A 24410-nucleotide genomic window follows, 5' to 3' on the forward strand; every position below is an offset into this window, starting at 1 on the left:
GCACGATTCTTTTTTCTTCGTCATCTCTAGCTCGAACAAAGACAAGTAGCGTGGATAATAGACTTGCCTAAAAGTCGAGCTCGAATTTTTTCACGAGCGCGAAGCGCAAGCGGTAGATTTTTTATGTTTTTTGCGAGAAGGACTTTGAGAAAGTCTACATGGTTAATAGAAAGTCTTTCTGTTATGATTAGCTGTTTGAGAGAATAGTCTATTCAGATCCAATTATATCAGTTTCATTTACTCTGAGTATTTGAAAATGTTTTCCACACACCTGCAAATTTAGCCTGAAATAACTTTCTTTCCCGGTTGATGGAAAAATTATCAAAAGCCATTGGGCTGCTTTTTAAGCGGTTTCGAGATCCATTTTAAGGTTCAGAATCGTCTGACCAACTCTCACATTTGCGATTTTGGTTGTTTTGTGACTATCCTTAATGGCTGCCATTTTTTCTAGCCTTGGTTTTTACTTCTGAGTTTTCCACAAACAGTATGCGCTCCTGCGGAATACTTCACGCAAATGACTGATCATGAGTAGCCTACGTAGCAAGCGTTTCCAATCGAGTTACTGCGCGAAACTTAGAGCGAGAGCAAAAAAAAAAAAAGGTTCCTTCATTCCCCTCCCCCTCCCCGTCATTCCTTTTTTTTTTGCTCTCGTCCCAACTTTCACGACCAACTCGCGAGGAAACGCTTGCTACGCAGGCTAGATCATGAGGAACGTGTTTTTTTCCTGTGTCCGTCTATTCTTAAAAAGGGAAGTTTTCTACAAAATTCCCTCGGCATTGACGTACAGGATGTCCATAAGTTGTTTATAGAAAACTTGAGTGCCATATTTGTAAAATTTCATTTTTTATCGTTGAAGAGCCCTTTGCAGCGGTTTTTTTCGCGGTTTCGGTTTCCGTGTTTTTGACCCTTTTTGTCTTTGATCGATAAGAGCCTGGGGCCCAAATGGACTGAATTATTCAAAGATGGCGGATGAACTGAGAAATGTACGTGATTGTTGACCACTAAATTCCGGGAAAAACTAAAAGTCTGAGCCTTTTTATTACAAAATTTGCCACGATATTTTATGTTAAGGACCAGGCATTTTCTTGTCGCGTTTACAAAGTGCCGCGGTCAAAAATCTAGCTCCCTCTTTTCATCCTCTTGGTACATCATTCGTAGGAGTTTTTCAAGGGAAGATACAAATATGTCTGGAAAATCGTTACCGAAATGGATTCAGCCAGAAGGGACAGGAGAACTGAAGCTTTATAACAGTCTTACCCGTGAAAAGGTTAGAATTTTTTTATTTCATCTATTTTTTCCCTCTCTAGTGTGGTCTGATGCAATATTTGCCAGCTGGCTTAGTTCATTGCATGGGTCAACCAATCACGCTTATATACGTTTCCACACCAACTCCGATGTCTGTGTTGTCTTACAAAGGAAAATACTATAACGCATAAATTATATCACAATTTTTTTTAATTTTTTTAAATGTAAATCTTTTTAAGGTCTATCAGTAATTTACAAAACTATATTTTGTTCCCCTACACATTTTTACACGTTTTTTTAAGCTTAATGTAAGCTTTATGGGCCCTTTGCACGAAACGTAACATGGTGCAGGACAAACATTATGTAGTGGGACCTTAAAAACCTTCTCTAGCCTTTATTCATGAATAATTAGGGCTAGAAGACAAAGGAAATTGAGAATCAACCTAGGTTAAAAAAATTTAGCCTAAATAAAATTTTGACCTGTAACACATGTCCTGCTTAGGCTATGTTCACTCTGTAGCCATTTAAGCCCTAATATCCACATATAAATTCTCCATACTGATCTTCATACATTTCTTTAAAGAATTAGTTGAGAGAGTTTGATAACAGATCAAAGCATTTTCTCTTTAGTGATCATTTTGTTAACTCTCATAACCATTGCTCTTGGCAACATATGGATATTGTTAGGAGAAAATTGATGTTGGTCACTATTGGGACTTGAAGGGATAACAGACACATAAGGACAGTGATTTTGGTGCAGAGCAAAGCTGCGTCGATCTGTGCGTCTCTCTCTGCCTCAATATCAGATGGGTGTTTATACTATACCTTATAGCTTTCAGCAGTAAAGTGTAAACATAGCCTTATAAGGGAATTTTTATTAATATAACAAATCCTCACTGAATTAGAAGCTTGCAGGTGCATACATTTAACAATTATTCCTCGAGCCCGAATGGTTTGGCAGAATGGGCTATTGACTCAGAGGCCATGAGGGCGAGAGGAATATTTTTGTTTTAGTAAAATCCAACTAGTAAAAAAATATCGAGACAAAACAACTTTAGCTAGATAAAGCTAGACTTTAATCCTTTTTTGCCGCCAAAAAGCTGGGCTATAACATATAGCCTAGTAGTAGCTCAACAAATCAGAACACAGCATTGATGATAGACCACTAGTTGGATTTTACTAAAGGGGCATAGCCAGCTTTTGGACTAGTTGTAGGCCTGGCTGACTTTCATTTCCACATATCCTGAAAATTACATGCATGACTAGTACACACTGACCTCACCAACACTTTGAGCTCTTAAGCTTTTTAGCTCACCCCAACAACGCATGATTTATTACAAACGGTAGAGTGATCAAACCAAAAATTTGTAGGTCTGGTCTACAGGTCTATAGGCTGGCTATGCCCCTGCCTTTACTCACTTTCCACTCATACACTCACTCTGTCTCTTTTCTGAAGATGATGGATGTAAAGAACCTGCAGTACTGCCTATTTTTGTGAAATTAACGAGTTAATATTCAAATATATATTCTTACTGATGAGAGGAATTTTTTCCTTGTACATTAGAATGTCTTTGTACCTCAAAATGGCAGAAGGGTATTTTGGTACAGTTGTGGGCCCACAGTTTATGATGCATCCCACATGGGGCATGCAAGGTAAAGTGAATTTATAAACAAGACATTGTCATGTACATATATAATGAGCTGACGTTTCAATTTCATTTTTTACTAGCCCAGTTTCAAATTCATTGCAACCGCTGAATAATTATAAAAGACTCATTTATACATGGTTAACCTCAACCCAAGGTAAATGTTCACAAATTCTAGTCAGAAGAAGACCTGTGCACAACTGTGTCTAAATTGTTTTAAGCTGAAATTCAGGCACCTTTGGCAGGGTTTTGTGAATTTTACTTTAGGTCGAGGCTAACCCTGTATAAATTCTGAGTCTTCAGTGCTTCCATTCAGCTACCACAATGAATTCAAAACTGGACTATTGGAGAAATTCTTAGTACTCTCTTATTGGTTGAGAACTTTTTCTTTCAACTGTTCACTGTAGACAATGAAGTGGTGCACTGTTGGCAATTTTATTGTTTGTTCTTCACTTGCTTCAGAAAATAGTTGCATTTTTTTAACTTTCAATTTACCCCAGTGTAGTTTCAGCCTCAAGTTTTGAATATTTTCCAGCACTCTATCTGTTATCTATAAGCCTAGAATTAATGCAGCAAGATTGGAAATTATAGCTGATTTGTTAATCATTTAGTGAAGGTTATTGGTGATTAGCAGACTGTGCAAGAGTGCATGTCTTAATTAGCTTTCAGCATTTTTGTTTTGAGATTTATACCACAACCTAATGGTTTGACTGTTTTTCCCCTTGTCATTACAGGTCATACATTACCTTTGATATTTTACGAAGAGTGCTTCAGTCATATTTTAACTATGACGTGTTTTATGTGATGAATATCACAGACATTGATGACAAGGTATGTAACTTTCAGATTTAATTGTAATTTTTTGGCAAGAAGGCCTTCAAATGTCATGATATCAATGCTGAACTCATGGGCCTGTGGTTAAGAATTTGAACTCAAGACTTCTGTGAAACAAGATTTCTGAGTGGTGGTCGAGGGCGGGGCTTGAACTGGGTAGCAACAAGTCCAGTGCTTGAACTGTTCAACCATACTGCTGTATCACAGAACATTTTGATCATAAAATATCTGTCCTGTTGGCCTTAGTCCGAGCACAAACCTTTCATTCTGAACAGCTATGAAAAAATAAGATTCAGGATGATGTTTCAAAATTAACTTAAGATAATGCCATGATGCAAAAGCACTTGTAAACATTGAAATTGTTACACCCTTGGATCTCATTCACATAGCATGACAGTCGACTCTCTCTTAATGTACATCTCATAAGATAGAGGCTTTGTTAAAAGGAATTTCACCTATAGCTGGTCCCCAGGGTTCTCATTAAGTGCCGGCAGCTGGCTGGCTGGTTGTGAAAGCCTGAAATTGCCTACGGCACTCAGTTACCAAGCCGCCTACTTTTATATCCCAGCTGTCTACTTTAAAAATTAATGAGAACCCTGGGTCCCTGCCTTTCTTTACTCCCTTTATTTGACTCTCTATATGACAGATCTCTTCAAGACAGACATTTATTGGTAGTCCCAAATGTGTCTGTGAATGGACTGTTCTTGACAGTTACAACCACATGTGGAAGTGAATGTAGGTGTTGACTAGGTCACTGGAAAATTTTTTAACTGAAGTGTAGGTTGATCCTAAATTTCTTCCATCTCCTATACCCCTATACTAGTTATTCTAGCCTCTGTACAGATGCCCCCTCTCCCCGATTTTTTCTGAGGGGAGGGAGGCAATTGTACACAGCCTATAGTTATTCACAAATTAGGGCTTGGGGACAAAGGAAATCAAGAATCAATTTATACAGTCACAGTGACTGTTATTAAAAAAATTTTAGCCTGCCATTAATTTTGACTTATAACATATCCTTTGGTATTTCTCTGATGTCCAGTGTTTGATCTTAAATTTTTCAGATTATTTTCAGGGCCAGGAGAAATCACTTGTTAGAGAAATACATTGAGGAGAGCAACACTCCTGAGAAAATTATTGAAGATGTTAATACTGCTCTTGAGGTATTACATATGCACAAAACAAATCAGTAATAAACTGTAATTTCTCTATTAATCCCCACTTTTTAGGGGAAGAAAGCTATTAATCAAGTCATCCCCATCTCTTTTAAGCCCCCTTCTCTCCTCCTTATTCTTAACTGATAAACTTTAGAATCAATGCTAATAACAATAATAAGTTATTGTAAGACTTCTTATAGACAGATCTGGTATGGTTTATTCGTGTGCTGGAAGTTTGGATTATTCTATCTTTGGCTGTTTAACCTCCAACTTCTGAGTTTTTCCCCCTTATGTTCTAGTTCTTCATGGGGAATCAATATTGTTGTCTTTGCTGAAATGAGCTGAATTTTCCACATTCTGAAGTTCTGTACATTCCATCTGTAAAATGATGAGACAATAGCTGCAGTCTCAATCAGTCCAAAGAAGGAGCATTCCATAACGTTAGAGTTAAAGCCATTTTAACCTGAATTTCATAACAAATTTACAGCATACATAACATATTAATCTGCTTTTTAAATGTGTATTACCATTTTCTTATTTCATGAACTCTACTGATTTTTTCTTTCAGCCATACTCAGAAAAAATGAAGAAAACAACAGATGAAGATAAGAAAAATATGTACCTTAGAATTATTGTAAGTCATGCATTTTATTGTTAATGCAATGGTGTCATGCTACAAACCTATAAATTCAACTTCTTTAATACACAGAAAACTCATTATATAGAGAGAGGAATTACACAGGGGCGCGAAGATATGAATTTTATTTTTGAGTGGCAAATTATTGTTTTTGCCACGAGAAAATAAAATTCATATCTTCAAGCCGCCGTGTAATGTTCTTTTTATTATATAGACAAAAAGACATCGATAAAATAATAGAGGGAAGTTACGGAAATTACGTCATCGATAAACTCACGTGTGAGATTATGGAAAATAAACCACTCGGGTCCCGGATGTAGTTTTTATGAATTTTACGAGTGGTATATTTTCCAGTAAAACACTCGTGTCTATATAATAAAATGTCCTATTCGGTTTTTTGGTAATATTCATGGATATTTAATACAAGTTGCAAGTTATTCTTTTCCAAATTGAGCAGTGAGTAAAATGTGCAAGACAAGTGTAATATCTACCAAAACATGGTAGAAAAATTACATTTATTTTTATTTTTCCTCCAGGAAAAGGCGAAATCTTCAATTTCAAAGTTAAAAGATTTACATTTATCAAGTAACTCTGAAGCTGTAAAGGAAGCAACTGGGGTATGAAAAGTTGCTCATATAGTACTTAATAATAATGTTATTATTAAATTACTTGCTCTTAGCTTTTTAAACAGTTATATATGAACAAACTCAATGAAATCTTGAAACATGTTGATGCTTAGGGGTGTTTTAATGCATACAATAGATGCACTGGTCAGAGTTTTCAGGGGTTTGATACTACACTCATGCAGCCTTCTCACCACAAAACTACTCTAATTTGTAAAATATTTAGGGATGTAGCTAGGGAAAAGCTAAGCAGGCTTTTTTATTGGTCAAGCCGGTTTTTTTTACTCAAATGCACCTACAAGGTTTCCCATGTCTTTGTTTTCCAGTGAGAGCAATTTGAGCCGGTGGTAGGCTCTTTTTTCAGCCGCTGAAATTAGCTGGCAGCCGGCTCCTAGTGACATCCCTGCTTCTGTCATATCCAATATTGGTTGTTGCCATATTAGAAAAAAAATTATAACAATTTTAATAATGCATTCAATTTTGATTAACAGGAGTTATTAAAGGAAGCAAGTGATCCCTTATCGGCATGGTTGGACTCCCAGGTAACAGAAGAAACTCACAATTTAGCTGTTGAAATTTCTGTCATGGTGAAAAATTCAGATGTGACCCTTACATCCTCTAATTGTGCTCAGTAACAGCAGGAACAGGTGGTGGGTGGGAGAGGGAGGGGTTATTGGCTGCCTGTGCATGGTCCCCTTTCTTCTTACTCCAGTTCAACTTAATTAATTTGTTGTTTCAAATTTTCACGTCAATAATAGTCTAAAATAGTAAGACTGTACCATTATTTTTGAAATTCAGATTGAAGCGAAAAACCTTGTAGGTTGACAAAAATAGCTCCTTTAACTCAGATCTAAGCTACAATAATTTTTATTTCTGAAGTGCAGCCACCGGACTATTCAAAGTCCTGAATCCACCCCTCCACCCATCCCCTCCCATTGCTTGATTATCTCTCTATAAAAGAAAGAGACTCAACAATATGCAAACTTTCCTTTCTTTAGGTTAAGAGCTTTCTTAAACTCCAGTCACTGAATAAAATTCAAAGTTAATGGAAATTTTTAAACAACATGTTAGAAATATAACTTAAATGGCATGTAGTATGTAAGAGCTTGTGATTTCTTTTTATTTCAGTTTGGCTCAAATGTGACAGACCACAAAATATTTGCAAAACTGACCCAGCACTGGGAGAAAGAATTCCATGAAGACATGAAAGCACTAAATGTAGGTGCATGGTAATCTACTTTGCCTTATTCATTATCATATGCTGTCTTGCGTAGCATATCCTTTATGACTCCCCTGTATCAGTATGGGCTCTAGCTTACCTTTGACCTTTGAGTTTAATCAAGCATTTTTCTCCAGATCCTTCCTGTAGATTGTTTAACACGAATCACACAGTACGTCCCTGAAGTTGTCACTTTCATCCAGAGAGTGATTGACAATGGTTATGCGTAAGTAATTCTTGCTATCATTAGGAAGCAATCTCTTCACCCACTGACCCTGGGGGTGGAGAATATTTCATTTAAAAGAGATGGGGGGCTTATTAACTTTTTTCTATGAAAAGGGGAGGCTTACTAGAGAGAGGGGGCTTACCACAATAGAGGATTTACAGTATTTGGTTTGGATGAATAAGGGGGAGGGGAGGGGGGCTTAAAGGAGAGAGAGGGCTTAAGAGAGGATTTGCAGTATTTGCTTGTGAAACTAAAGAAGAGCTTGACATTATTTCAAGAGTCTCTCTGAATCTTTGCACCCAGTCAGTTATTATTGCCTAATGTTGTTTCTACTCATGCAAATTCTTGCCTCAGGTACGACTCTAATGGATCTGTATATTTTGACACCATCAAGTTTGCATCAAGTGGTAAACATGCTTATGCCAGATTAGTCCCTGAGGCAGTGGGTGACCTGGATGCTCTTGCAGAGGGAGAGGGTAATGCCAAATAGTTATTACTATCTACTGTATTAGAAGTGCACTGTTTCTAGTTATAGTTTCCAAGAATGTAAAAATAATTTAGTTTTCACCTTTTTTATCCATGAAATTGAAATTTGGGAAAACTGGAAAAAAATCAGTCAGGTCTCTCTATGACTGTCAATGTTGGGACTGGTGCTTAAGTGTCCTTCTGATAGGGTAATAGGGTTTTAACACTTGTAGAATGGGAGGAACCAGCTCTAGGTGTCCATTTAAGGGAAGTGTCTGTCTTATACGGAAGAATCTCTATTCAGGGGACACCCTCGGGACCAAGGCAAGAGTCCCGTGAATGGAAGAAGTTAGGCTGGGGTTTGTTGTAATTAAGCAACCACTAAAATATTTTATTAGAGCCAAAAAAAGGCATCTGCTCTCGCAGGCTACAGAAACTGCTGCAGTCATTATTTCAAGCAGCTAGATAATGTATAAAAAATCATGATTAACTTATCCCTGTGATGTTGTGTGTTGAATTCCCACAAGTGCAGTGTGATTTAAGTGAGTTAATTCATGTTTTGAAAGCTGTCGGCCATGATGAAAAGTGAAAACTTAAACTTTTGGTGAGTCACTTTTTTATTACTCAGTCATCTTTGTCTCTCCTGGCTGATGAAATGTCATTCTAAACCTGAAAAGATGTTTACAAAGAGGATAATCACAGCCTGGATTCAAAAGTTAATTCTTGTTTTAATTCATTTCCCCACTAGGAGAACTTAGTCAAAATCCAGGGGATAAAAAATCTGATCGTGACTTTGCTTTGTGGAAAGCCAGCAAACCAGGAGAACCAGCCTGGGATTCTCCTTGGGGAAAGGTATCTAGCTCAGTTAGCTTATAAAGTTCAATTAAATAAAGTAGCTTTGATCGATGGGAAAGTGTTGAATTTTAAAATTTATTTGTTTCTGATAACCATCTTGATATTACAATATTATCCTAGCCTGGGTCACAGATGTAATCTGTAACTCCGGTTATTTAGCCTGTGGAACACTGGTGCTTTTTTTTTCGCGTTTTTCAAAGGAATGAAGCATAAAGCGAGCGTTAAGCACGAGACACCCTCGACAGGGGAAGGAACACGGCGCGTCTCGCGCTCCTTGCTCGCTTCGCGCTTGCCTTCGCTCGCTTGAAAGACAAGAGAAACAATGCTTGTTCTTAATACCTCTAGATCGAGCCTAAGAAACACACGGAAATTTAGGCCCGTTTTCAAGACGAACAAATACCGTAATAGTTTTATTACGTCCAACGCCCTCAAAGCTTAAACTGTGTTCTCGATCTATAGGTTTAGAAATTTCGATTGCTTTTGATGTCGATTTCGATTTTTTATTTTTTTATTTTTAACAAATCACATTTTTACTGTAGTGTATTTATGTATTGTTTCTATTATTCGTTTCTTTCATTTCTATTCATAAATTAGTTTATTAGTGGTAGCATTTTTAAGTAATCATAATTATTTGTAAATAATCGCCTAATTCAACCTCCCGGTTGCGGTGTGATTATAAATGAACTATCTATCTATCTGCGGTTATCAACCAGAAGTTTAGTTTAGTTTGACAACAAGAACAGCTTGCCATTGACATCTTCTCAGTCACCTTGAGGCAGTGTGCAATTTAACTCAGCTCTCCTCCATGCATGCTCTTTCCATTATACCTGCTTTGAAGGCTAGCATTCGGCGGCATGGTCTTTTAGCTTTCACTTAGAGCGGCTGCCAGTGGCGCCTTTGTATGCTGACGTCCCAGCTTACTGTTCACATGTTAAAATGTATTGTAAGAGGGCACGTCCGTTGTCCTCTCATCCACGACTCTCTCTCTTCTTGCTCAGCTTGTTTAAAAGACTAGCTTTTTGTCATTTTGTATCCAACATATCCAACTAATTTGTTAGGACAACCACGTTATAAGTCGACCCCAGAAGCTAAAACGTGGGATATAAGAATTGTGGCAGGGGCACCCAACGAGAATATAGTTCAAAACCACTTAAACATAGCATTGTTAAACGTATTTTAGTATTTAAACGGTAAATATATACAGGGGTATTTTTATCCCTAAAAATTTTTCATCTGTTCGGATTTACTAGCTGAAAGTCTAGTGATCCGAAAATTATAGGGATCAAAACTTACCTTTTCGAAAATTTCAGCCAGAAAAAAGGCCCCCGAAAATTCTAGGTAACTTTTTAGGGTAAAAATAGGTTAAAAATAGGCAGTTATACAATTTTTTAGATGTTCGAAAATCCTAGGAGAGGCAGGCAAGCAAGAAATTTTAAAACAAATGTTCCGAAAATTCTAGATCTCAAATCGTCTTCCGAACAGATATTTTCCGAAAATAGTCGTTGGGTGCCCCTGTTGTGGTCGTTTCGCCCGAAAGTCGATTCGCCCGAAGGCGTTCGTAGGACTTTAGTCGATTCGCCCGATGACATACCACACTCTACAGCATGGTGAACCTAAGTCTTCGAGATGTTGTTTTAGTTAACCTTGGATTCCTCTTGTGCAGTCACTGTCTTTCCATGCTTATTCCTCTTTCTCAGGCTCAAAGAACGACAAATACACATTGGGCGAATCGACTTAGTTTGAGCGAACTGCGATCGTGCGAATCGACCTTCTGGAGAAACGACCCGATACGGGAAATAATGGATTGGCCTTCCAGGGCCCCAATTACAGGCCGTTTTTGAGTGGATCTATCTACATTTTGAATATCAATAAATATTGTCAAATTAAGAAAAAGTCTTGGAAGAAGAAAAGAAGCTATTGTACTAGTTGACATGGCATCTTTGTTCTCTGTACTGCAGGGCCGGCCAGGATGGCACGTAGAATGCTCAGTTATGGCGAGGTTTGTACATCCTCTGTTTGTTATTTATTTATCCCTTTCCTTGTTTTTTTCTTTTGGAAAAACAGCTTCCCAACTTAAAGCGGTGGTCTTGATGCGAGTACCCAAAGATCACCTACTCAGCGTAGGAATATAATTTATAAGCCTGTTGGACGATATTCATTGACCTAAAATTGCTTTAATTTCTATTGTGTATCCTCCTGTGACGCTTGTTTGCAAGTAAACAGCTCTTTCAGTCTTAGATGTTTTTCACGTGTATTCCTGATAAAGTAGGGTCCATATTATCAAGTATTCTCTTTAGAGGTGGTGGATGTGTAGGGGGGTTTACGGTCACCTCGCCACCACATAATATCTCTGAAATAATTGACACTGTTTACTTACCTGGGATTGTTACTTCTTCCTCAAGACCATGTATAAGTTTATAGATTTTAACTGACACCTTGCGTTGAACCTCTCATCTTTAGTTTTATTATTGGTGAATAATTGCGACTTTTTAATACCTTAATATGGCTTATTTGCATCGCTCGAGAAGTGCGATTTGTTGAAAATCCAACAGCCTTTCTTATGATAGTTGGTTAATATTGTCACTTGAACCCCCTACCTCCCTAAATTTCATTGTAAATTTAAAGTGAAAGAATTCTTCTTAGAGACTTGTCCTTTTGATAAGTATTAAGATATATATTTCTTGGTAGCAAGATGGTGATAGTATGGTGGCGAGGTGACCGCGGATACCTGTAGGGGCAGGAAACGACTCAATCTTTTTTAGGAAAGGGGGGCCCCTTTGTGTCCGGGACCTTCTGTTTGCTTCTGATATAATTACTTAATTTTTTGTTTTTTAAATTTTTGTTGTAGCGCAATATTAGGTAACTCAATTGACATTCATACCGGAGGAGTGGATTTGAAATTTCCACATCATGACAATGAACTTGCACAATCTGAGGTTAGTCGAAAAGCTAAATGCATCACACTGTATAAGCTACATAACGTAAACACCTCTTGCTGTAGGCTCTTAAGGACGTGATCCGCAAATTTACATTGCACAGCATAGCAAAATAGCACACTATGGGAAGATTTTTTTCGTGCATGACTCCATATTTAGGTGAATGGTTGTTAGCAGCACACTGAACATCAAATCTGCAGGTCGATGGTTTCAGATGTTGCGTAAGAAACACTTGTGAACGCAAAACCACGACGACAAACCAGTGAGGGTCCACCGGATCTTTTGGATCAGTAAAATCTTCATTACCAAATTTTAAAATTACAACAGTAAACCCAATCCTTACGGCAGGAAAGTGAAAAAAAATGGTGAACTATATTTTCCCCATATTTCGGTTTGCAACACAAACCTTCAACGGGGGCTATAAAAGCAAAATGAATATAGATACAAGATGAACGTTACATATGCGAGATTCGAATACATAGCAAACAGAAAAATGATAGATCTTTGCCCTTATCGCCAAGTTGTCTCTCTTAACAAAGGTCTTCGCCAGACATTGCCTCTAACCACACAGAAGGAAGAGGTGAACTAGGTACAATACGTTTGTTGTTTCCTTGTGATGAATAGCTAATATCCCTAGGATTCACCAATACTCCTAGTTGCTAAATATGCCACAGATAACTTGTTAACCTTGGGCTGCATGGGATTCCTGTGTCTCACGCCAATGATTAAAGTTTAAAATTCTAGTGAAATTAGGAACTGATTTTAAACGCAAAATAATTTTTTGTAGGCCCATTACGGTGTGTGCCAGTGGATTCATTACTTCTTACATGCTGGACATTTGACCATAGAGGGATGCAAAATGTCCAAATCTCTGAAAAACTTCATCACAATCAAGGTATGCCTAATGACTGTTCAGTCAAGAATTCTCTCTTGGTTCAGTGTTCAAATGGTGAGTTGTTTGTTGGTCGTTATTGGCCTTAAGGTTAAAAATGACAATAAAAAAAAAAAAAAGAAAGAAAAGAAAAAAACTGAGAAGAAGAATTTCAGATAAAGTATACAAGTAAGTAGACCATTGTCTGTGCAACCTAGGCGAACCGCAGCTCCAGGTCAAAACTCTATGAATCACGATCCATAGCGAAGGTTACCAAATCGTGAGACGCCTGCGTGGCAAACGTTTGAATGGAGAGGGAAAGGCGTAGTGTACATGAAAGGCGCGCTAGGGAAGGAAGACGGGCGCGGGAGAGAAGCCACGTGCCCATCGCATTCTTGTGCGCATTTGCCTGCGAGCAAGTTGTCCATTTCGGGGATATCGTGAGTGGTCACGCGCGAGATTAAAGGAGACACAAGAGCGAGGGGCGGCAAAAGCAAGGCCTCTCTCTCGTGGATTCTCTCACAGCTCGCTTTGCTTGCCACTCGAAATGGAGAGCTTGCTCACAGCTATCCTTTTCCTTCCCGTTCAAACGCTTGTCGTGCAGGCTACATTGTGAGGAAAAGGGTTAAAAAAGCCCTTAGTCAAAGTCTTTTTGGGATGCCCGACTGTGTAACTTATACCTTGCGATCCTGTGAGAGCACCATTTTTCGCCTTCAATTAGGAAACGGAGTTGTGGTTCTAGTATACCACATGTATCTCTTTTTTTTTAAATCTCAAACACTGTAAAATGTTGTTATTTTTTCCAGGACGCTTTGAAGAGGAATTCAGCACGGCAAATTAGATTTGCTTTTCTGCTTCATGCGTGGAATGCTACTTTGGATTACAGCGAAAATGTGTTACGAGAAGCGGAACAAACGGACAAGCTGTTTAACGTAAGATTAAATTTTTGCCATGACAGTACTCCTTGGGAACGGCTCAAAAAATTCCTTCCAACCAATGTTATAAGCTCCTTGGCAGCAGAGGAGTTGTGTTTCATCTTGATCCTAGTTTAATTCGCGGTTCGACCTAACAAACAAACGTGACCGATGATAGAGTCATGAAGTCTTGGTTCAAGTCTCGACAGATAATCGTCGAGTCTGGGTAGGAACGATTGTCGCCCGAAAAGTGATGTCGGAAAGCGGAGATTTCCGGATGAGACACGAAGTAAGCAAACGAAGATTACAAAGAGCTCACGATATCTCCTCTTTCGCTGTCATTGCTTTCTTTTTCGTTCCCAGAGCTGTGTTCCTTTTGGTCAGCACCATGGATCGAGAGCTATGGCTGAAGCCGAAGCTGCCGAAGTCCGCACAAATCACGGACTTCCGTCTGTCTATACAGCCTCAGAAATTTGAAACAATAACGGTTATCAGAGGTTACAAGAATGGAAAACTAGTGCGCTTGTGTGCTGTTCTGGCCCCATTCTGAGCTCTCAATCCGTCGCGCTGGCCAAAAGGGTGGCAGCTCGGGTGAGGAGAATGTCATTGCTTTCAAATTAAAAGGGACAATCGTTGCAAGAAATCGCTTGCATTACAAACGCAGCCGTTTCTAGTGATTCCATTCCATAATCACAGAATTGCTTCGTAAAAACTTGAACTGTACGATTGGTACAGCTGCACCGCTAATTAATTTAACTGGAATTAAACTGGAATCATGGTTACACATGACCCCATTACTCCGTCGTGGTAAGATCTGGGTCTGGAAAGTGCCCAATCAGTTGTCAAATTTCATTTTCAATAATAGTTATGCAAGTGAAGAAAATATTCATTAAAAAGTAAAGCATGAACAAAAGTGCCGTGTTTTAAATGGAGCTCTGGCTTTCAAACGTTTCGGGCCAGACCCTTCATCAGTTACCCTGCGAGCAGAAGCCCTTCGATCTTATCCGGAAGATCGAGGGGCCGCAGAACCGGTGCAACGCCATGAATTAAAAACTAAAACCTTGTAACAACACAGCTAATAGCTGTGCAGCTGAATTAAACCTGGTTTTTGCGCCGTTACGTTCATTCATACATTCGTTTGTTCGTGCTTTTCCTTCGCGCATGCATTATATTTTTTGGCTGCCTTATGTCCATTCATTCACACTTTCTTTCGTCCGTCTTGTGCGTCGTTTCTTTTTTTATCCAGATATGGTATTTGTATTTTTCTATGTTACTTTTATTCACTGATTTTGTCATCTGGACTCTTTTGTCTTTCTACGTAATTTAACACTTGGACGAAAATTTTTTCAGTCTTGTTTTATCCTTTGTTTTAGGATTTTTTCTTAAATGTGAAAGATATTCTTCGAAAACCCGAGGACATGTCGCCATCAGCTCACAACTATCATGATTTGGAACAAGATCTTCAAGAAAAGTGAGATTCAATCTCTTACTCTTTTTGGATTAGTATAAGATTCTAAGAAACTGCCTACCTACCCCTCCCCAAACTCAAAGTTGACCGCCACTTACTTCTCCCATAAGGCAAAACGTTTGACTGGGGGAGGGGTAGGTGGGCAGTTTACCAGAATCTCTTACGAATCCCTCGTTTTTGCTATCTCTATCTTTCTCCATATCAACAGTGTTCATTTATCTGACGAATTCGAAATTTTATTTTTAGATTCCTTGCTAAGAAATCAGCGGTCCACGAAGCTTTGTGTGGTACGTTCTGTAGGCTCGTGATTCAAAGAGTCTGAATTAAAAACTAAAACTAAACTAACGTAATCGATACAGGGTGGACAGTTCAAAGAACTGATTAAACTTTGGTCCTTTAAGTGTCCCCAACTAAATAGAGACACTTGTCCAAATAAATTGGAAATTGGAATGTTGGTTTTTCTTAGGAGAGGGGAAAACCGGAGTACCCGGAGAAAAACCCTGGGGGCAGAGTAGAAAACTATACAACTAACTCAAGCCTCATATGGCGTCAACACCGGGATTTTGAACCCACCGGGCCACATGGGTTGGGGGCAAATGCTCTCACCACTGCGTCATCCCTGTTGCCCTAGGGAGTGATGGACCGAGAACATCCGTGTTTTCTAAACACCCAGATCTGTTTTGTCTCCTTTGTTGACTCCAAGGGCTCATGATCCTGGAGCATTCATCGTGCACAGCGCGCTGGCCTTTGACTGTCCATTTTTAGAGTTCTTTGCCCACCAAATTCGCTGTGCTGAGTTAAATTGCACTGGAAAACAAAGACATAGGGTAATTTTGAATGTGAAGTACAGTAGAAAGCCGTCTTGAGTAATAAATAAGCCTGTTAAACTTTTCCTTAGCTGTATTACTGTAACCGGTTTTTATAAGCACCTTTTAGTGTTATTTGTACCGTCCTGGATGCTGTTTATTGACAATTAGCATATGCCTTCACTTGAGCATTACAGTGATGAAAGATATGTTTGCACCGTCAGATTCGATCGATACACCTTCGGCTTTGCGACACATGCAGGATCTGGTGAAACAAGCGAACATCTACATCAGCACCAAAAAAGACAAAAAGGAATCGCCAAACCATCAACTAATCGAGGGAATTGCCAAGTACCTTACCCGCATGCTTAAGGTTCGTCTGTAAATCACTACACTATGTAGCGAAAATATCAAGAACCCTCACCAAAAGTCTTAAGATTTTGTTCCAGAAAAATTCTTAGTCTGTGTGACAGGCACCTGTTGGTTTTTTGGTTAATTTTGATGGAGCGCGCGCATGTCCTCGAAATTTCTCCTTTTGCCCGAAATAAAACTGGCGCGTGCAACGCAAGCTAGAAAATTTAAAATGGCGGCTGTTAGCAGACGACGTGCTGTGCTTTACGAAGAAAGAATTATGAGGCCAAAAGCTCTGCAGGGTGAAATAGCAACGAAAAAGTAGAGTCGTGCCTCCATGTCCGACCACATCTCGTAAACCACTACCTTCCATTTGTGACGGAGATCACTTTTAGGTCTGATGATTTCATACTTTTTTCAGTTTGTTTTTAACCACTTGTAAGCCAGCCTCGTTTCCAGAGTGAGTTCTCTCGCACGCCGTCGCTACAGAGCGAGACGGGTAGGTTAGAGAACCTGGGGACGAGGTTACTTTTAAGAGGCCACTTAACCATGGTGTGGTCTCAACCTCGCTCCGTAGGGACGGGTGGGAGAGAACCCTGGGAACAAGGTTGGGTGTGGTCTCTTTTGTTTTCGTATGTGCTAGGCAACCAGCGTATACGACGAAATTTAAGTGACAACATGGAACTGCACGTATAGTTACGTAAGTTAAAAATTGCACGCAATACATTCTCTGCTAAAAGGGAGAAATGTCGGGACCTCTTGTCGAAAAAGATTTCCTGTGTTTCGATTCTCGTAAGCAACCACCTCCCTTAGCAACCACAAAGTCCTCGTATTTTGGGTGGTTGCTTTACTCGCTAGAGGTTCAACTGTTGTACCCTTCAAAGTTATTGCAGGAGAGTTTATATTTGAATGGTTACCATTGTAGAATTTCTGTCAGAGGCTCTTAAGTGAGAACTTCATTACTTGTTTCTCTAATGTACTCTATGTGCAGGGAGTTATACAAGTGTCTTTGGACAACCTTACTGTATCTTAATTAACGATCTTTTCATTTCGTGTTTTTTTCATAACTACAGGTGTTCGGAGCTATTGACGAAGATCAAGCCCTAGGATTTCCTGTAGCCGGAAAAAATGCTGCAGCAAATGTAAGATACGAGTTAAAGTTTATTTTTCAGTTAATAAAAAAACAAAAACATTTTGCAGTTTTTTAATGGGGCCATGCACGCTATTTGCTACCTTTTTCAAAAGCTAAAACTGAGTTGTCTTCGCATTATTTTAATTTCAAAGATAATGATCCAATTTTGTTATTTAAGACCATATGTAGGCGATGAAGCAGTCTTATTTAGTCCTGTCATGGTAAGGATAGACAAGGGTTGGGTAACTTTTTCAAGTGTTAATGCTCTATGCCTGTAAAAATCACCAAAAAAATTATTATGGTTAGTGCTCCCTGATTAGTTATAGTTATTCCTTCCCTCTAACGGGGCATTTTGTTTACGGGTATAAAGGCATTAACTAATGACTTTACCACCGAGTTGACCTGAAACAGAAATTTCCTCGTGACAGGTGTTACGATTCAATTTTATAATTATCCTTGGTTTAAATTTTATTTTCTTTTGTTTCAAACTCATTATGATATGATTACCATATCCAAAAACAAAAGAAAATAAGATTTAAACCAAGGAAAAAAATTGAACCACAACATAGCCCCTTTAAAGACAATTCTCCTTTAAAAAACAAACACCAGCGTCTCGGGTGTTTTTTTTTTTCCTGCTTTTTTCCAGTTCGAGGAAGTAGCGATGCCTTATGTTCAATTACTTGCTGATTTTAGAGACGAAGTTCGGAACGTTGCTCGAGAACAGAAAGGTAATTAATGCTAAACTTTTTGTCCCTTTGTTTGTCCTCTTACTACCACACTCAGAACTTTAAGACAGTGCTACTTTTTCATTTCCAGTGACAAGAATCCTTGACGCTTGCGACGAGTTAAGAGATGTCAGTTTGCCTGAGCTAGGAGTAAAGCTGGAAGACGTTGAAGGTAAATATCAATAATTTGTCGTCTTTCCTCTTTTTCCGTTTGTGCGCACATCATTTCCCTCTTCGCTTTCCTTCCTCCACCGAGGGGTCCTGGTATTCAAACTGTACCCTCGTGTCAAAATCAACAATTCACTGAACTTTTTTGAGATGAGGTCTTAACATCCATCTAAACAATCCGGCTCTTTTTAAACAAAATTGGCCGCGGTATATTTCTGTAGCGTACCTATTAAAAGCTTATTTTCAATTAGTGTGTAAAAAGACGAAACAGAAAATAACAACTTGTGCAACACAGCTACGAGTTAAAAAAAGGAAATCAGTGGAATTGGTGCATAATAGCGCGTAGTATTCTAGTACCTATTTCATGGGTTGAGAAAAATCACTCCAAAGGTTGTAATGACTTGTATTTTGTCTGTTGTACCTGTCACTCTGCTAGGTGGTCAGGCTCCTGTCATAAAGTTCGTAGACAAAGAAACATTGCTGAAAGAAAAACAACAGCAGCTAGAGGTAAACCATGAAATTGGTTTGTATATTAAGCAGTACTTTCTATAGTCTACTTGTTTTGTAATTAAAGCTGTTTTCAACTCAGTTTGGAATATAATCACGTTAATGCTTAGGTTTCTGTATTTTACGCTCTTTGATTGGCTAAAAGATCTCGTATGATTTTTTCAACCAACCAGAAGCAAAGTCAAATCCAATGGTTTCTTGTTGGTACGCGTTTTCCCGCCCTTAGCCCTGGACTACGTCATACGTTTCGAGATCTAATTGGTTCATTTGATTTTTAGCGTGTGTTGTTATTTGTGAGAGAAATTACTTTAGTTTTAGGGCTATGTATAAGAGTAAAATAAGATGCGTTTCACATAAGACGTAACGCGGGAACTTCTCTTATATAAATAGCACATTTGGTCTGAAATAAGACGCGTCTTATGGACAAACCGCCCGTAACACCTGTTCTTAGGTAGGATGCGTTTTTAAACCTCGTATAAATGACTTTCGCTTCTTAGATAAGACGCGAACGCGCAATGATACTCATTCGATGCTCTAAGACGCGCCTAGATTATCCTGGATTGTAGTTGCTACTGGCAACATTAGGCCCCGTTCAAACGTCGAACTTTTCATGTGCCGAACCTAATTATTAGGTTCGGCACATGTAAAGTTCGACGTATGAATCAGTTAGGAACGGCACTTTCGTATTTGGGTCGACTCTGCCGTTCTATTCGACTGAGCTTGTCGAATAGAACGGCGAAAGATCGACTTCGATTCATACGTCGTAATTCACATGTGCCGAACCTAATGCATAAATTATGTTAACGTATTTTTCAATAGAACCGCGCTTCTGATTGGCTATTTAGTGGGTTTTCACGCCTGTGCTGACAGAACTCACAGAAGCATAACAGCGGTTACCGTCTGGTTACCAGCATTCACGTTGTAGATTTTTAGACTGAAACTGGACAGCTAAAAACGGTCTTCTAAAAAGTTGCTTTTCTTTATATCTATAAAGAAATCGTAATGTAATTTAAAATTTATTGCGTTACTTTATTTTGTCCAAATGTCACGATCACGATCTCCTCAGCTGTCTCCTTGCCATAACAGAGCACAAATCGCACTAAAATTAAAACAAGAATTTTCCAGGCTTGGTGAATTTTACTTTTTTCAGTTTATTTCCCTATTTTAAGCAGTAAGGACGATCGCGCTGTTTCAAATTTCATGGCTCTTCCATCTCGTTCAATTTGTCAAATGTTGAGGAGTTTTTCTGGAGTTGAATTCTAAAGCACTTTATCTAAGTTCAGAAAAAGAAAAAAAATTTTTTGTGTGTGTCCACGTCCTCCTTAAAACGTGAAATCAGGAAGTTTCACGTCACAGTCGTGCATTGACTGGAAAGAAATGTACAAAAAAGCGTGATGCACGCGCAAAGTTGTTGTTTTGCCAGTCTAAACCAGTCGTTTTTTTGCCGTTCTCGTTGCCGTCGCCATCGTCGCTGCTTTAAGTCCGTGCGAGAAATGAGACGCGAACCATTTATACCAACTGTTCACTCATCATATCAGTGGTACACGACGAGTCCGATGTAAGACACGTCTTATTTTTCCCGGCGTGTAAATGACCCTATTATTCTTCTTTGTTTTCAGGAGCAAGAAAAGAAAAAGAAGCAAAAAGAAGAAGCTAAGAAAAAGCTTGACGCGGAAAAGGTAGAGATCTTTGACGTATGCTTGTGGTTACTAAGCCAGGCTGAAGAACTCAGTTTTTGTCACAGTGAACAAGACGGTCCAACCTTGATGCCAAGATTCAGTCGTTGCTTTCGAGAGTCGAACCGAGAGTCTGCAAGTCTGCCAATCTAAAACTATCTAGTTTACTAGGACCAACACATTACTTACAAAGAACCAACGTTCACCATTAGAACGCTTATCGCAGGCAAAGATCTTTAGAGCATGTCAAACCGTTTCCCCTAAAGATAATCGCGGTCGCCTACGAGAGGCTTCTAACTAAAGCGCTTCAGTAACTGGGGAGAGTTTGCTGTTTTTGATAGGTAATGTCCAACGAAAGCTGGTGGCACGTGAAAGTTTGAATCTAGTTTTTCATCAGTTTACTTTCTAAAACTGAACTTTCGCTTCCCTTTTCTTCACCGAAATGCACCAGACTCGGTCATCCCTGGTGCCGAGCCTGCAGCCTTACTGCATGTTGCCTCAAGGCTTCCAAAAGTAACCATTCGATTTAGCGTTGTTTCTTGGCGATAATGTTTCAGACGTCACTTTCCTTTCTTTTTCAGGCGGCAAAAGCAGCTAAAGCTAAGATTCCACCGTGGGAAATGTTTAAACATGAAACAGACAAGTATTCAAAATTTGATGAACAGGTCAGTATGTTTACAATACATAACGCACCTCCCCGGCAAGTACAATAAATTGAGTCATTAAAACAATTTCTTTTCTTGGTTAGCAATTGAAGTTATGTTGCTTTGTTAAGAGTTCCATAAGCACTTTCCGCTGCGTGCAACCACGGCGACGGCTACAAAAACGTGATTTGAAAAGTACATTCACGCTTCTTCAAACTTTATCGCGTTTATTCCATCTCGTTCAGTTCGGCAAATAACGGCGAATTATTCTGGTGTTGAATTCTAAAGGAGTGTATCGAAGTTCTGACAAAGAACTAGAGAAAATTGTTGTCATGTGCCTTCACGTCCTCCATGAAACGTGAAAATAGGAAGTTTCAAGTTGTAGTCGTGCAACGACTGCAAAGAAATATACCAAAAACCATGTTTGTTGTCTAAACCTATTGCTTTATTGCCGTTCTCTTTGTCGTCGCCGTCCTCGTTGCTTAAGCTCCTTACTCAGGGACCGCGGAGCAAGGTGAAAAGTGGGAGGGCTGACAATTGAAAATAATTTTTTCATATTGAAAATCGAAAAAACGAATAAAATCCTAGTATCTGATTTGTTTCTGTCGCGTGACTTTGCATACTTTTCTGCAGAGCTTACAGACTTTGACGAAGTCCCAGATAACTCTAATAAACGACCAACATCCACGGTCAGTTCAGATTCAATGCGAGAAAAGACGCGATTACAATTTTAGTATACAAATACTGCACTGAAGTGATCTGAAAAATTTCTAACTATGGCCGTTCGCTGTTCAAGTAATGTAATTCTTCTTGCCATCGAATATTTCAGAAAGACAAAATATAAAACTTTTTTCAACTCAAAACACCTACTCACCTTCGTTTGGCTTGAAAAAGCTAGTAATTTTCTTCATTTCGTCTTGATAAAACTGATAAAAAAAACTCTGCCGGAGCTGGAAGTACAAAACACGCTGCCGAACGAAGCGAAGGGGTGGCCAAGGCATGGCGTTTGATCAAGGGGTAAGTCGGCCCCAGGGCACAATTACCGCGAAAAGCACAGGAGCCCCACAAAATGCCTGGCGTTTGATATTAAAGAAAATACAGAGAATATAGCGGAATATAGACGGAAAAAAACTTGTTTCAAGTCTTTTTTTTTATTTTAATTATTTTTCTTTTTAGCGCAAAAAGTGGGGGAGCGGGCGCAAAAAAGTGGTGGGGCCGCGGCCCTACCAGCCCCTCCCCCTCCGCGGTCCCTGTTACTGAAGACAATGAGGATACAAAATTTTGAGGGCAATGTGAAAATGGGGAATTTCGAAAAATTCCACTGTAGTAAAAAGTCAATTTCGTCATTATTTGTATCAGGGTGTTCCAACTCATGACCAAGCAGGTGAACCACTGAGTGGCAAACAGATCAAGAAACTGAAAAAGTTGTATCAGCAACAAGAAAAACTTTATAATTCTTCATCAGCTTCTGTGGCCAGTCAAGCAACCAATGATTCAGAAGAGCAGTAAAGTGAACGTTGAATTAGATGCAATCAAATTGTTCGGTATATCAAAATAAACTAATTAATTTTGTGAAAAACTTCTTTTTTCTTAGATTTAATCTGAAGAATGAAATTTAGATTTATGATAATACAGACAGTTATAACTCACCCATGGAGATAAGAATCTAGTGATTAGGAACCCTTAGGTTATAATTTCCACATTAAAAGTTCTGTATATAAAATACAGTTGAGCCTAAAGACTGAAAAAGATTCTTATCTCGAAAATCAGAAAAATAAGTCTGCAGAACTGGAGCAGGGTGTCTATTTCCTTAGAACATAATGTCACTTTTAAAGACAATTACCAACATGTGCCTCATACATGATCAAAGTAGGAAGGAACAACGCCTAGAGACTCTTCCAAGGTTTTTGACTATTGCCTGGGACCAGTTAGCGAAAATCCGTCAACACAGCTGGAAAGAACGCCTTAAAATCAGTATAGTTGCCAAGTTTGAAAGTGATTTTGTGAAAACTAACCAAGATATGGCTCCGCAAAGTCGCCGAATTTTACAGACGTTGGTATGGTGGGGGTGGGGGGCAAGTTAGTGCCCCCACCATTCAAACGTCCGTAAAATTTCGCGTCCTTGTGGAGCGGTCCCTTTGCTCGCTTTTAACGTACCACCTATAAACTTGGTAAGTTTCTTAATTTTAAGGCGCTCTTTCCAGCAGTGTCAATGGATATTCGCTTACAGTGGTGTCTACTTAAAAGTAGACATCACTTACAAAAGAACCTTTTCAGGCCAACCTGGACAAAATATAAGTTATTTCGGTGGGTTTTTCTGTAATTAGTTTTACGTCTGTCCCTACAATAAGAACTTGTGTTAGCATTTTATACCATCATCCTACCCTTACTTCCAAAAGTAAGCTTTCTCAGGGTAGATAGAGGGATTTTCGTATGACCTTAAAAAATGGTTTCGGTAAGTGTTCGTCATTTGTTTTATCAGCCAATGGATGAAAACCTCAAAACATGGACTCTTCGTTTTCCCGCCAAAGAGAACCTTAATATGTTGAAGGCATTGTTCGATTGGCCTGTCGTGTTGCAGTATGACGTCAATGTAAAGCATCGAGTTCTCTGGCATGAAGTTTTTTCACCCGCGCGTTCGCTTAACCAACCAAAAGCCACGCGCGTTTGTATCCGTTCAATAAACCAATCAAATCGCTCTATTTCCGTGCCTTTGTTGTTTCTGTTTCGTTCGCGCGTTTACATTTCATTGTCATACGAGGTCGAGGACGGCTGCGAGGAGAATATTTACTTTATTTTTATTGAAGGAGGTTAAGTTCTTTCCCGATCGAAAAATGATAAAACTTCTAACATTTGATAACTTTAATTCCGTCACTACGACATTCTCGCCTGTAAAAACTCGTAGTGAACCAGTAACTCCATGCGTATGGACCAGTCCATAACTGTTGAATAAGGGCCTGTTCACATGGAGGTGGGTGACCGCAGGTAGGTGAGGTAACCCGTTTAGGTAGGATACCCCTCCTGTCCATATAATCTCTCATGTGGTCACCCCACCTATCATGTAAACGTGATCAAATTAATATGAGAGATTGTATAGACAGGTGGGTACCCCACCTAAGCGGGTTACCTCACCTACCTGGGGTCCCCCACCTCCATGTAAAAAGGCCCTTAGTCCTTGTATCTAACACCAAAGCAGCCCACTAGCTTTTGAAGAGAAACATATCCTTTGAATTTATGGTGCCCCTTCTATTTTGATCCGGTTCAACATCTTTTTAAATTACTGGCAATAGTCCGGATTTTCACGGGGT

The 24410-nt window shown here is 39.1% G+C and overlaps 1 protein-coding gene across 1 annotated transcript; it reads left to right on the forward strand.

The window, feature by feature from the left end:
- The first annotated feature begins 955 nt into the window (after positions 1 to 955).
- On the forward strand, positions 956 to 23022 carry LOC140940090 (cysteine--tRNA ligase, cytoplasmic-like). Its single transcript, XM_073388978.1, has 25 exons — positions 956 to 1267; positions 2810 to 2898; positions 3626 to 3722; positions 4787 to 4885; positions 5448 to 5513; positions 6053 to 6133; positions 6631 to 6681; positions 7268 to 7357; positions 7496 to 7584; positions 7939 to 8060; positions 8798 to 8901; positions 10863 to 10903; positions 11753 to 11840; positions 12628 to 12735; positions 13518 to 13643; positions 14999 to 15096; positions 15340 to 15380; positions 16124 to 16272; positions 17324 to 17392; positions 18029 to 18110; positions 18199 to 18279; positions 18712 to 18782; positions 20402 to 20461; positions 21040 to 21123; positions 22462 to 23022. The coding sequence occupies exons 1-25, from the start codon at positions 1064 to 1066 to the stop codon at positions 22609 to 22611; spliced, it is 2340 nt and encodes a 779-aa protein (XP_073245079.1). The 5' UTR covers positions 956 to 1063; the 3' UTR covers positions 22612 to 23022.
- Positions 23023 to 24410: the final 1388 nt, after the last annotated feature.

The sequence above is a fragment of the Porites lutea genome, chromosome 6 (assembly GCF_958299795.1).
Source record: "Porites lutea chromosome 6, jaPorLute2.1, whole genome shotgun sequence".
NCBI lineage: Eukaryota > Metazoa > Cnidaria > Anthozoa > Scleractinia > Poritidae > Porites > Porites lutea.

Coding starts and splice junctions, on each gene's coding strand:
- LOC140940090 (XM_073388978.1), top strand. CDS start 1,064: ATGTTAAGGACCAGGCATTTTCTTGTCGCGTTTACAAAGTGCCGCGGT. Junction 5,514..6,052: donor ATATGTACCTTAGAATTATT/GTAAGTCATGCA, acceptor TTTTTCCTCCAG/GAAAAGGCGAAATCTTCAAT. Junction 18,111..18,198: donor CGTTGCTCGAGAACAGAAAG/GTAATTAATGCT, acceptor TTTCATTTCCAG/TGACAAGAATCCTTGACGCT.